A 15,336-nucleotide genomic window follows, 5' to 3' on the forward strand; every position below is an offset into this window, starting at 1 on the left:
AGGCTGAACAATCACAACTCAGTCTTTCTTCATAAGAGAGGTGTTCCATCCCTCTGATCTTTTTTATGGCTCTCCTCTGAACCTGCTGCAGCAGGTGCATGATTTTTCTGTGATGAAGATTGCAGGGCTGGATCAGTACTCCAAGTGGAGGCTTTTCATACACGGGATGAAATCATCCTGCATAGCTATATTAGGATCAGATCTGTTTCCCACCTGGTTTCCTTTTTTCCCCCATCCCCAACACTGTTTCCTTTTATTTCTACAAGCACACTTGCCATAAGGGAGACACTAAGAGGAGACTGCAGTGCCATCTTTCTTGCCATGCAAACAAGGCATAGGAAGCATAGGGAGGTAACAGAATGGGTGCCACTGGGACCAGCCAGTAAAGAAGATTAAGGAATCTTGTCCACAGGAGATTTTAAAAAGCAGACCAGGTTGACATCCATTAGATGTGACTGAAGGTTTTTTTGATTCTGATTTAATGGAGGAATGGGGACTATGCCTATTTCTGCTGTGATCACAGGAGTCTGTGCAGCAGTGATTGTACTATTGATGAAGATTTACTAAGGCAATTCCTGTGAACTTTTACAGTGCAATTCTCCACGGCTTCAATTCCAAAATGCCAGTAATAACTACTAAAGGGCAGAGCACAGAAATTGCTTAAGCTAATCTCCCAAACAGCCAAACCCTGAGATGTGCACACCAAGAAAAGCTTGCTCTCTGATATAGGAGACAGAAAGAAGGAAAAGAAAGCTTCTTGCAGTGCCTGGATCCCTTCTTTTTTTCCAAAGGGAAGTTTTTCTGTGCTCACATTAACTCAAGGATTTTGTTTCGGCATTTGATTCTCATGGACATTTTATGTGATTCCATTGGCAGAGCTTTGTAATTTAGCATTAATTAATGTCAATCAATGTATTCAGTTGCTAAGCTCTGGAATTAATTTCATTAGTTTTCCTGCACAGATGTTTTCCCTGTCATAGGTAATTAGGACATTATGCTTTTCATTTCCACAACCCTCACTTCCACCAACAGCTGCTGTTTTTAATACACCACAACAAAGTCACGCTGTGCCTGGAGAGAATAACAGAACAACTCCAAGCTCTTACACCCACAGACACTTTGATTTTGACAAGTTTAGACACCTAGAGTAGGATTCTTCTTGGGGAATAGCAGATATTTCTAAAGAGGAAGCAAGACAAGTCACAGAACAGAAGAATGGAGGAGACATCTTGTATGAGAAACCTCTGACAAAATGAAACTGTTTGCGGGGAAAGAGAATTGCAAATGCTAACACACAGCAAAAGTTAAGAGCTAGGGAGACCCTGTGCCATGAAAGATTTTAGTCTTTTCTGTTTAACTCAAGCTCCATGCAAATATATTCTCAAGGGAAATGCATCCAGCCTGTTCCAGAGACATTTCTTGGCTCAGTTGGTGGAGATGTAAGCTTGGTGGTGGTTACTGGAGGTTGGTAAGCCTCTGCAAAAGTGTACAGGAGAGTTTCAAATACCTTCCTAAAGTAGAGTAGGACTTTCTTCAGGACACTTTGTTGCCGTGATATTTTTGTTGAAATATGAAACCCTAATATTCAATATTTTCTAATCTCAGCTTGCATGTGAATCTTTTGAAAAACTATTTGATCACAAGGAGAGGCAAAGAAAATGTTTTCTGTACTCACTGCAAATGTAGCATTTTTATTTTTCTTGTCTTTAATTCATTGAGGAATCTGTCCTTTGCTCTACAAATAAACCCACTAAGGACAAATCAGGAGTTTATACTAATTGCATCTCCATAACCTACAACTTGTTTGTCTTCCAGATTTACTATGGAGCATCCCAGTTCATTACTAAACAGCTTTTGAAGGATGACTGGCATCCTGAAACTCCAGTAACACGTCTTTCTTGAAAAACTCAGGTCTGTAACCCCTCTCCAACAGTGATTAATAACAGACATCAAGCAACAGTTGTAAGAATTCATCCAGGTGCTTTGATAGTCCAAGTACACCTTCAGCATTCACAACCTCCTATGGCAATGAGTTCCACAATTCAACTAAACTTCTCCTGTACTTTAATTTTTCTACTCCTTTTTTGAGGAACACACAAAATGACTGGTATGTATCCATTTCCATCTGGTCTGAATGTTGACTTGTGAAATATTTATATGAGAATATATTTACAGGTCTCTAGGACCCAGCAACTGCAAAGCAATTAACTAGTAATGAAGATCAGTTTAACGAAGCCATCTCCTCTACTAACTACTCACAAATCTGGTTTTATCCTGATGCTATTCTTCTTGCATTACATGTCAGTCAGGAATCTTTCTTTACATAGGAAAGTATATCCGCTGCCATTTTTGGCATAAGGATATCATTACAGAAACTAACAGATGTTAAGACAAATACTAATCATGATTAGGGAAAAATACTAATCATGAGTAGGAAGAAAAAAATCACTGCACAGGTTTAGGGCACTAAAAGAATTAATTCACCATTATATGTTAGCCAAAGACTGTCAGGCTAGGTTTCTCACTCATTTTTCCATAGCAGTGATAATTTCATTCTTCCTAGCAATGTCCTGTGAAAACAGAAATTAAAATCCTGGCAAAACTTTGTGATTCAGACACTATTGGCCAGGTGCTCAGTTCCTGTTGACCAGGAAGCAGAGTATGCCTGATGATCCCAGGTGAGGCTTTGTTCTTACCTGCAATCACAGCAGCACTTAAATTACCTTTTAATTAGAAAAGTTTCTGTGTAAATTAGGACAGCAAAAGACAATTAAAGGAAATTAAAAGTACCTTTTAAAAATCAGGAGATCCAAAATTTTTGTTAGCACATTAGAAAACCCATTACCTTCTTTCATCCACAATCTAAAAAAACCCACTGCCACCACCCCTCTTAAATCAAAAACGTTACTCAAAATCGGATGACATTTATCTACATAAACAAATGCACATCTCACAGATGTAATGGTTTTCTTGAGTTGCATCTATAGAATCTGTCAAAAACATCCTCTGGGTCAGCTTCACCATTCTCTAGAAGGCTAGTGGGTACTCAGTCATCAAATGCCTTGTAGGAATCCATCTTTCTCATTCTCACCAACAGTCAGGATTCCTCAGTAGGCATCAGCTGAACTAAAATCGCCTCCCATGTCAATTAGCTTGAACCAGGCCTTACCAGGATAACTTTCCCTAGCTTAAATCAGATAAGCCCATTTATTAAGGGTCTTTCAGGACTCGTATATTAAAGCCGACATATCGTTAAGTTCTGAAAATGATATCAAGCTGCATTTCAGCAAACCTAGGTTTAAATTTCACCAGTCACTCCGCCTGCTGACTGTGGTGGTGAATGTAACAAAGAGAAGCTTATTGTGTGGACAAAAACTGTAGGGGATTAATTGTCTTACTGGGGTGTTTACCTGAAACTAGGCAAAACAATGTCACAATTCCTGCTGACTTTGTTGGCTCGCTTTTGATCCTGTTCCAAAATCAAAGTGGAACACCAGGGACACTCAAGTGTACAAATGGAAATGTGAGATAAGGTTCATATGAACTTCTTCCAACCAGAAAAATCAGTTTTACTACTGTGTGCTCAGTCCCAGCTTGACTGGAATTGGGCCTGAAGCCTCTAAAAAGTAAACAAAGCCATCACATTTTGACAGGATGGAAATTTGCCTGATGCTCTCACAACAGGATTAAAAACATAAATGATTGCAAATCTGTTTCCATCAATACAACTAATTTGCAAAGTCTGTACTCATTTTGTTCATCATTACCTGTACTCTAGTTTGATGAGACATGATGTGTTCAGGGGTTCAGATTTTTCTGGATCCCAAGGAGAAAAAAACCCAAAAAACAGTAGAAAGAATGTGTACTCATTCAGGTACAACATTGCTAGCCAGATCCTCAGTATGTGTAAATCAACATGCAACCGAAGTTATACTGATTTATGCCTGATAAGAGACTCCTATTTTAGTCCTTTTAAACGTTTTACATTATGTATACATATACAATAAATAAAATGCACAGACAGACCATAATCAGAGAGCAGAGACAGAGTTATTAGTGTTCTAGCAGGGAAAACCCAATACTAAGTTTGTTGCTGACAGATGTTCTTAAACAATCCTGCTAGGGAGATGGACTAACGTTGTACTCTGCTGACATTTCTACTTCTTCTCACCTAAAGCTGCAGTTGTACTACTCAGCTTAAGCTGGAAAAGATACCAGCACAACTATGAGGTGTTTTTCTTATTCATACTGAGTTCAGCAGGTTTCTGATTAGCCCTTATATTTACACTTCAAGATGTTTTATTTCATTGTACAGATTGTGTGACTGTTTCCATACCATTCCTCTTTCTTTCCTTCTTTCTCCTTGCCTTGTTTTAGCAAGTCTACCTTCTCAAATTTAATCACTTTATTGAATTTTTACACTTGGTTAACTTTCCAAAGAGAAATTGTAAACAAAGTATAAGTACGTAAATGCGAGAATATTAAAAAAAAACCCTAAACCAAAAACCAAAACCCACACAAAAAAACCCTAAAGAAAATTATTTGTAAATTACCCTTGGGCTTGAAATAAAGGTATCTTTCTGAATTCAAAACACTTCACCCCATCAGCCCACTGGCAGTAACACACTTGCTTCATTCCAGAAGAGAAAGGTTTGTTCATCCATTGGAGAGTTATTATTACTTTGTCCAAGAAAAAGGAGATTGATTTAGCACGTAAAAGAAGCAGCCAAGAGACGTGAATATACCAGGTTGGTCATGACAACTAGAGTAATGGACCATGTGCACAGTCTTAGTCTGTCTCAGTCTGAAAACCCTGTGACCCACAGGGCTACCAAATGACTTCTGCCAAAAAAATGCCTTGATATGTTCCAAGGTTACTGCTTCTAGCTACCCACCATAGTCCTGCATCAGAAACCAACACTTCCTGAAACAATGGGTAAACGAGAGAGTGCCCTTAGAAAATCCAACACATTTTCTTGTATTGCCAATAAGGTGACCTGGGGACCTTCTGAGGAGCAGTTTCATCCAAAAGACTGGTTTGCAAGACGGTCACCACTTGCAGAAGGTTTGACATCACTGCTATATTTACAATAGTAGTTCTGCCACTGCCTAAACAGAAAAACTTAAGTTTTAAAACTTAAGTGCTGCCTCAAAACTAATCCAATATAAATGTGGAGAATCAGTTACCAGAGCTCAGTTGATAAGCAATAATTAGTTATTCCACAATTCTTTACTAGCATGCCTGACTCCTCAGTGAAGCCAGTTTCATCTACCTGTTTTTTGATTTCCACCTTAAGAGTTGCAAAAAAGCTTACTTATTTGTTAAGCACTCAAGTCTTTTGCACAAATGTGCTATAGCTTTAAAAAAGGCTCTTATTAGAGCCAGAGAACTCAAACACAACCATTCATAGTGTCTGAAGCATGGCACTTTCTCCATCCACTGTGAGCTGAACATCCCTCAACAGCATCACAGAATACATTTCCTTAAACATTGGTTGTAGTGCTTCATCTTAATGACCTCAAATTCTTAATGACCTTATCACAGTAATATTGACTGTCGTGTTACAATATTTCATTCTCATTTAGTATATCCTGACAAATGGAAAGCCTCATGTTCAGGTAAGTGCAATTGAGAAGAGAAATCATAACTACAAATGAAAATAGAGACAATATATTCTTTCACTTTTACTAATCTTGCATGTATTGAAATGTGAAGACTTTTAAAACTTTATGGCTTCTATTGCAACCATTTCTTTTCAAAATTCATCTTCCAAAAAATTCTCTTTCATGCTAAATTTCAATGAGTTAAAACCTGATTATCTTACAGTTTCCTTTTCAGACATTTTTTAAGTTCCTGATGACAAAATACACATTTTAAGTAACATCACTGCCTTTGGGGGTACAGTTCAAGGGAGAAATATTGTCCACCTTTAGAGGAATTTATTAACTGCATCATTAATACTTGGATATTGCGAATGGCAAAAATCTGCTTGTTATCTTGCAGCAAAGCTGATATTTACAGGGGAAACAATGTGGAATTACAATGACAAGATCTATGGCAGCCAGGCCTCCAGTGTGATGCCTGAGGCAACCTAGTGTTACGGAAAAGAAATCCATGGAGGAAGATCTGCAAAGGCAGTGGAGCTCAAAGATAAACTTGAGGAACCACGGGTGGGAGGAGAAAAAGCCAGCGGGTGGCTTAGGGTGTCTGAGAGAATTTATAGCCAATTAGGAGAATATTTTGGAGTTTCATGTAAAGGAGGCTCCTGGAATGGAGAAAAGCATCTCAAGAGGCAAGCAGGAAGGGAGAGTTGCTGATGAAAGTGATGGACAGCGACAGGACAAGAAATAACAGTGAAGAAAACACTTAGGCTGGTTATTAAAAGATTTATAATGTAAGAGAAATAAGGTATTTTCAAAGATAGTACCTAAGGCAAAGTATCCCTGGTATGTTCAAACTGAAAAGCTATGAACAAAGTAATATTATATACTGTGTGAAACAACAGCAGTTAGACTGTGACCCGGGAACTTCTCTCCATTGTCATGTTCCCATGAACAAAAATCACAAAGACAGAAATAAAAATGCTGTATATACTAATCCAAATTACTGCATATCACCTATTCTTTCTGGACCCTTTCACAGCCTGTTTATCCCAACTTTTTGCCTTGCTGGGAACAACTTCTCTTCTGATACTAAATGAGTGGATCACTAAAGCAAAGTCAGTTTTCCATCAAGGTATTGTGTGGTTACAGGAATATAAGGGCAATTCAGAATGCCACAATATTTGGAAGCTGATGTACTTACGACCATCCACTGTCTTTGCTTCCAGGTGCACAAGGTCAGGCTCTCTACCGGACCCCATCATAGACCTGTAAAATATAGATCGACACAAAGGCATTTAAAACAACAGATACCATGAATGTCCAAGATATTAACTCTACAGGAGATCCTGTTTAGCTGTACCTAAACTCCTCCTCACAAGAAAGAGATGGTAATTTTGAAAGCATTTAGGAGTTTTCCCTAAAAGGAACTTGAAAATTTGAAAGAAATTCTATCATTTAATCAAAACGATGTACTCGTACTTAAGAGCTCTTTATTTCTGACCCCTTCACTTCTTACCACTTGGAGACTTGTTTCTGTTCTCATTGGTGCCTGACATTTTGATGTGTCTCCTGGCTTAGTCAGAAGGATGCTTTTCAGTTAGGTGGGATACAGAAGACTTTAATTAATGGGATATTAGTGTGTGCCAGCACACTAATTATAGCTGTTCCTTTGTATTGGACATTTTATACACATTTGCTTAATTGACACTCTTAATGATCAATATTCCCTCATTAATTAAGAAATTTTAAAACCCCATTTTATCCGTAGACATTTTATCACTCCCGATCTAATAAAAACAGTGTTCCATTAACAAAAGAAATGTCAGTTTGACTCAGAAAATGACTGTATATTCACTCTGAATTAACAGTAACAACATTAAGACATTGAACACTGCAAATAAGGTGTTTATGGGCTCAAGCTTTGCTTCCATTGTTGAGGTTCCCCTGGAGTGGCACTGCTTGCCTCCACACTTCCTGGGACAGTCCAAAACAGCCAGTGGTTTGAATTATGACGGTACAGATGGCAAGTATTTGCCAATTCCATTGTACAGCAGTCTCAGCATAGCCTAATCAATGCATTTCTCCTCCTGACCTCACACACCCCCATGGGGACATGAACTCTCCAAAGAAACAAAGATTAAACTCCATGGATTTGAACACTTTGTCTCTTCAGAGAAATGCAACAATGGTATTCATCCAGCAAAGAACTTGTTGCCCTAGTTAAAGCCTGTGAGTCTACAGTCAGGTGCTTTGAGAGCATCCTACTCACAGTGCTATTTTGACCCCAAGAAACACCTCTATTGCATCTTCTCAGGTAAAGACAGATAATGCACTAATAAGAAGTCTCACTGGTGGATTGGACATGATTGTCATTGCTATTCTCACTTGTGATATGAACAATAATTTACATCCAGGTCTTAAATGTCTTAAGAGCAGAGTATAAATATCTGAACCCATCAAGTCCTGAAAGTTAGAAGGCTACAGCTGAAGTGATCAGCCTATAACTTAGTCTCACAATATGAAAGTCAGTATTGGGACTGCAGAAGCTTCAACTCAAGGTAGAATTAAGCCATCAATTGTCCCAAGGATGTACAGAACAAGGAAGGCTGAAACATGACTAGTGACAAACATTTTTCATCTACTCAAGGGCTTCTTTATTATCTCCTAACCCCTGCAAATTACAAATGTGATGACAAATAAAGATGAAAACTAAAGCGCAGAGAAGCTAAGGTAGCTCCTCAAGTCAAACAAGTAATCTGAGGTAGAGAGAAGAATCATATCCAGATCTTCCTACTTAAGAAAATACATGTTCCATTGTTTTAATATATAATAGGCTTATTTTGCTTGTGACAGCACAAGGTCAAGGTCAGGGCTGTAATATTAAATGAACATGAACAAATCAAATACAACACAAATCTGCATAAATAAATATTATCTGTACACAGCTGACATTCAGGAATATATCACTCCCACCTGCATTCTGCTGAGAGCTTACTGACCAGTATTTTTTTTGTCACATTTTCTTGTATTGTGCTGTCTTGTTACATGTACTGTTCCCTGCCATATTTCTCTATACATCCCCCCATATCACCTGAAATGCCACATAAAGTAATATTCATCTTATCCAGCTACACACTACAGATATTTAACTCTGAACTAATTACATTTGATCATCTTCACAGGCAATGAGAAGAAACAGGTAGTTTTGCACTGTGGTTCATCTGAACTTCATGAGAAGTTGAACTTTACCCTAGGAAAAATTGTTTAGCCTCATTGAATAGAAGATGAGAAGATGACGTCTGGGCATCTACACTACAGGCGTCCACATAAAGGTCCCAAAGTAGGTAACTTACCAGATCTGAAATATGTTTATTACCTACATTTAAGAACATGAATTACAGATGAATTATGAATTCTAAGTAAGGGGGAAAGAAAATGTCCTGTGTCGCCTTCTCTGAGAGTAATGTCTTTCTTAAACAGCTTACCTCAGCTTTATTATTTACTATATACCATGTAAAATCTAGGAGACATTCAGAAATGCAATATTGACCATAATGAGCATATGCAAGAGATAAATGTCACATCTTGGTTATACTGCACCTGAGAAAAATGTACTCTGTAGAAAGATAGACATATACTTTTACATGTATCAGACAATTACCTCTTAAAGCATCTACTGGAAACAAGATGCCAGGAACTCTGGAATATATATCAGATATCTTGATTTTTATTATGTAAATCAGATCTACCACAACACTACGGAGCATGCAACTATACCACTATAGGTTTTCTTGGCTTTTTCATTTGGTTGGGGAAAAAAATTATCATCTTTAGAAGCTGAGGAGGACAACATGCTTCTACAAGTCTCAGCATTATTAAGTGACAGTGTTAAGCCCATGGCATTAGTTTGAAACAGAATTAATAAACTTAAGTGATTATAAAGAAATTCCAGTTCTGACTGATGATCAAATGACCAATTTAGTCATTATACCTTATACATATATATATACACATCTCATACTAAGGTGCATATATATATAACTTATATCAAAGCTACAGTGATAAATAAATACAAGCTTTACACACGGAAGGAGGAAACTACATGCTGGATTTGCTCCAGAGGACACCAAAGGCTTAAAGTCAGTGTTTCTAACTTGATATAACTGCCTGCTCTACTTCATTGCCTTTTGTTCACATGGTCAGTGAAATCCAGTCAAGGTACACTTCACAAGCTAAATAAGGAAAAGTGCTGCACATATGATAGCTTATGAAATAAGCACCCTGCAGAGAACAAGGGTATGGATGAACAACACTCTGTGATCCACTCAGTTACTGTTTTCTCTTAGAAATTTCTCTAAAAGTACACAGCTATCCAAAACTTTGCCATGTCCTATTCCAAGCAACTCCCATTAGCTGTGTCAGCAGCACTTTCTTCTTATATTTCTTAATTCTTCCCTTTCATTATCTGTTCTCAAAACTCAGTCACTCATACACCCACAAACTTTACTTCTTGCTGTAGTCTGTGTTTTCACTTTATGGTAAAACGTCAACATGAACTTTGTCTATCCCTTTAGTCTCAATTTCTCTATAATACTCCCTGAAACTTAGTACAGGAGGAACATGCTTGCAAACACTTTCTGCTGAACAGTGCTTGCATTTTTGCAATTAGCTTTTTGTGTTTCGTTGACGCTATTGTCTGGATCTTTTGAACAACAAAAGAAAGAGGACAAGAAAGTCTTTTGTAAAAATGAGGATTTACAAAAGCCAAAGGGAGTGCAAGGCAGTGACTCCACTGCCTTTACACAGATGATCACACTATAAAAAATGTAGGACCCCCACAGTCCTGTTACAAAGTTGTTTCCTAAAATGTTAATCCCTATCAATCACTCAGTAGTCATCTGCACTGGAGAGTTTCACAGATCAATATTACTGCAGGGCAGTAATTGCTCTGAAAGCAGATTCTACATCCACCGTGAGAAGTAGCACAGGGAAAAGTCCACGAATCTTCTTGTTCAAAAGCAGGCTGAATCAAACAAAAGTAGCCTGATGTTGCCCATTGCATAGAAAATGCTAGTTGGCATATTTCTGTAGTGACCAACCCCTTGCCATCTCTCTGTCTGAAACATTTCTAAAACCTTGGCTTCCTTGATCTGTCAGCTCTTCTGAGCCAAAGAAATTCAATAAAGACCCTGTTATCCTGAGGTTTTCACCTCTTCTATCTTTTTTCACTTCTAGGGACAAAAGCAATGGTTTATGGATGCTGGGAACTCATGAGGCTTGTAAGGGAGGCAGACCACTCAGAACTGCAAAACAGCATCATTGTGAGGAGAGCAAAAGCCTCCACTTGGTTTACTTAATTGCAAACTACCATTTTTCATAAACAAAGAACTTGAAGTGCCAGACAATAAGGGCTCCATCTAAAAGGCTTGTGCATTCTGGAAAGTAGCTTTGTGTACCTTTGGTTTTTGATACTTGACTTCAGATAGTCACGCTATATCTGCAGCTACAAGCACAAGAAACCTGATGGCAAAGTTTTCATATGTGCTTCTTCTACCATAGATGCTCACAGTAGCCAAGATCAAAGGTTTTTTAAGCCAGGCAATAAAAGATAATATTATTTTACACAATCTTCAATATAAAGAGCCCAGATGAAAGGCCAGAACAGAAATGCTACTATGTCCTTTTCACAGACAGAATCAACGCAAACATTGTTCATTTTTTACATGGGGAAAGAGATGTTATGCAGCTTTTCCATGTCTCAGAGGAAATGAACAAGTGAAGAGTCAGGACTCCTACAATCATCTCTCATCTTTTGGGGGGAAATGGGTATGATTTATTCATGTAGCAAAGGATGGCAGATAAACGACAGATAGCAGCATGACTCTACTAAGGTGGGTGGAACGCTAACCATACAATTCTGGCCATTTTGAGCTTGACATTGACTCAGAGTAGGTTAGAAGTGGATGCAATGCCATATCAAACAGAAAAGAGACATATTGCTTGGAAAACCCAGTTTGACCCTTCATCATTAAAATTGTTCATTTACCTCTGCTGTGTCCTCTCTTCCCCTTCTTGCTACCTGTCCCGATTGTCTTTCTGGACATCAGACTCCAGTTGCATTTTGCAGATGACTCTGTGCTGAATGTGTTATTGAGATGTTTCCTGACCTTCACAGTTCCTTCTTCCTAGTCCTAACATTAGCACACGTCTATCTCCATATATATTGAATTACACAGAAAGACTAATTGGATGCAACAGACAGGTGGAAGAGAGAACATACTCTCCGAGATCCTTATGCTAAAGTTGTCCTATGAACATAAATATTCTAATAAGCTTTATCCTGTCACTATAGAGCTATAAAGTTGCTCTGTTCAGCACATGATAATGGCTTAGTAATTCAATTATTGGTAGAATTTGCCTTTGGGGATTTATCTTCTGTTAGCCTCAGCACTCATGCGAATCCCTTATCGTAAATCTTGCCAATGCTAAACCAGCTTCCCCACTGCCCCTGGGACACATCTTGCCACTTCGTGGTAAAAAAATTGACAACTTATTCCAACTTAGTGAATGGAAAGTTTTTGGGTTTGCTTTAAAGGATAGAATGAAAACAACAACAACAGATGACATTCATGGAGTCTCTAGTACCGCCTATTTTTTTTGTGTCACCGAAGCTTGTGTAACACTCTAAATCCTAATTGCCATTCATAAAAATAGTAACATGTAGCACTGAACAGGGAGCTTTTTGTCCAAAGATACAAAAGTGCTTGACAATCAACCTTTAAGTAACCTTCCCTGCATGGGACTGATTTGTTCCAAGACTTATGGAAAAGTACAAGACCAGCAGACCAACTTAGAAATAGAGGTTGAGGAAAATTTTTGTTCGCAGCTTTATAGATAAACTCCACTGATTAGTCAAGAGCACAGAGACCTCATTGATTTGACCAAGTTCACACAGTTGTTATGTGACAGAGACAAAAATAGAGCCTGAAAATCCTCCAGGCTCCTTTTTCTTTTACTACTATTTTGACTCCATAAGGAGCTTGCAGATATTCTGTTCCTTCTTTGTTTGCGGAGGTCAGCGAATCTGTCCCAGTGAGCTCAGTGTGGGAGGGAATTCTTATGGTTTCTTTAGTTCAGTTTCTATTATGTGAAATTTTACAGATTTTGTTATTCCTGGAACATACTTTCTAGCTTTAATACCTCTTAACCATATTCTAGCGACATGTTTTAAAACAAAGAGCCAGACCCCAGACAGGCATAAATCAGCACTTCATTTCTTTAAATCTGGCTTATAAATCTCCCCTGACAATAACCTAATTAGATTTTCCCTGCTACATCTCTAGACTATTTTTTCCAGTATTGTTGAATTAGATGAAATAATATAATTTTGTGCAATTCAACTGGCAGTCACTGGGCCAAATCCATTCTACAGTACGCTTTACCCAGTTTGACATCTTTTCTCTAGAACCGATGACAAATAGCAACGTAGTGAGTAAAGTCCAGCTTGGCATAAAGTCCAAGTAAAGTCCAAAGTTGTGCCACCTCACAACATGAATCAAAAAAACTGGTGACTGTTAACACTAAAATAGATGAGTAGGCAAATGGGGGTAATGGTGTGATTTCCAGGCCATGAGAAGTCACTGTTCTCACCATCATTTTTCACAACCCTAGAACAGGATTATCCACGGTCTTCCACCTCATGGCATACACATACCATACAGCTTTGAGGACATTAGCAAACCAAGCCTTCTTTCCCCTTGCATTAACACCACAGATCTCTGTGAGAAGCTCCAGAGACAAAACTTGGCTAAAACTCTGAAATAGAAGGATGTTAATTCTCAGGGAGGTAGATAGCTATTGCTGGTAACACTGGTTGGGAGGAACATCATAAAATGAATATCTAAACTAAGATGACAAAATTCAGTTACCAGGATTGGATCCTGATTTTCAGAGTCCTCTGTCCTACACCGACTTTTTTCTATTTTGTAAGAAACTTAAGACATTGTACTGGTTTGACGGGAGAGAAGGAGAAAGGTATCCTCTAGTTATAGCTTCTGAACTCAGCTCCTTGATATAATGGGCCAAATCTACCTATTTTACTGCTTCTCTTCTAGTGCGATCTAATAGGATTACAGTTTTGCACTGTGTTAAGACACATGTTACTGGCATCTTGTAGTGCTGTGGCCCAGTCAGCATGCTCTGGAGGAGGCCAGGAAGTCATTTACAGCAAGAGTGCAAAGTGAACTGTGGTAACATGGTAAATGGTAAATGGTAAATGGTCAAGATTCTACTTAGTTATGACTTTTAGGAGAACATTCAAGTTACTGTTTTATCTTTAGTTTCATCTCAGTCCCCACAATAATCAAATAAGATTGAGAACACTTTTTCTCTCACACGATGGAATTCTACCAAACTAAGGATTTGGGATTGAGGAGCTGTATTTTGCTTTGAAAAATCTTGATCTTGCTAAGTTACAGGTTCTCTCAAGACACTACTGGGAGCTGGATATCTGATTATTATAGACTCAGAAGATCAGAGGGCTATCAACCTCTGCTGTGTGTGAGCAATTTTCTCAACCTTGTCTAGGGAAGAAAGATATGTATTCTGGATCTCAGTTTCTTAAGAACTAAAATTTATCATAAATCCAGTCTAAATGGTGTTTTAACAACATCAGAAAGAGGATGCTGCATGTCTGTTTTCTGTCCTTCCTGACCCACACGAGGCTGTCAAGTTTGTATTGCAGGAAGCCAGACAGGAATAAAATCCTAATTCCCAAGATAAATCTGAGAGATTTCAGCCTTCATTTGTACGAAAAAGACAGAGCTTCAGTAGGGTCCAGCTGTCTGAGAACTTTAGGTAGAGGTTTTCCCTAAATCCATTGAAAAGCCAGTGGGATCTTTTAGTGAACACTGTCAACTAAGAGTATGCTTCCTTACACTCTGGCTGGGCAGGATGTATAACTGACCTTTCTGGTGACAAAATGGTAAATGTCAGGAGCATTGAATGTTGAAAAAGAGCTCTAACGTGTGTTACTCACTATCAGTAATGGTAGCAGTAGCAGCATGGTAAGGGCTATGGTTGCAGATTTCTCTTCACTGTGGTCCTTGGCAGTGTTGCTTGCCTGAAGCTCATCTCTATCTTTAGACTGGCAGCCATAAAGCTGTCTAAAAATGATAGCAAGGTAATAGCAGTGCGTGTTACAGAGGCTTGGACCTTCAGTTTGACTGGTTTCCAAAGCCAAAACCAGCTGGAAGCAAGTGTGTGGTGCTCAATTCAGAAAAAAAAAAACCCAAAAGAAATCCCCCAAAACCCCTCAACAAAACACACAAAATCCAGAAACCAAGCAAAATTCACTACTTTTGTTATTCCCCATCAGTCAGCTTCTTAATTCAGATCTCTTGAAAACTGTCATGGGTGCCCTGTGATGCACCCTTCTGCCACGTGCCCATCTCCACCGTATTTAAGCCATAAAATACATGTATTTTAAATTAAATCTCTACTATGCTTCAACTCATTGGGTCTGGCTTATGTGTTAGATCAAACAGATGATTTTCTGGACAGGCTGTCACAGTGCCCTTTGACTGGCATCTTCCCTGTCAGCCTCCAGCAGTTACCCTGCAGTGATGAAAAGGTCTTGTTCCACAATACACAGTATCATTTGTAAACAGCCTGGATACCATGCCATTTAAATTGCCTCAGCCCACCTGGGTGGGGGTGCAAATCTCACCACGC

General features: G+C 38.6%; 1 protein-coding gene across 2 annotated transcripts in view; it reads right to left on the minus strand.

Moving 5' to 3' along the window:
• Nucleotides 1–15,336, minus strand: part of LOC104550109 (VPS10 domain-containing receptor SorCS1) — a 297,789-nt gene that overhangs the window by 86,087 nt on the left and 196,366 nt on the right. For both annotated transcript variants that reach the window (XM_062000965.1, XM_062000964.1), the window contains one exon: nt 6,806–6,870. In XM_062000965.1, coding sequence (XP_061856949.1) covers nt 6,806–6,870 — 65 coding nt within the window. The remainder of the gene's footprint in view (nt 1–6,805; nt 6,871–15,336) is intronic.

Source organism: Colius striatus, chromosome 8 (genome assembly GCF_028858725.1).
Source record: "Colius striatus isolate bColStr4 chromosome 8, bColStr4.1.hap1, whole genome shotgun sequence".
NCBI classification, from domain to species: Eukaryota; Metazoa; Chordata; class Aves; order Coliiformes; family Coliidae; genus Colius; species Colius striatus.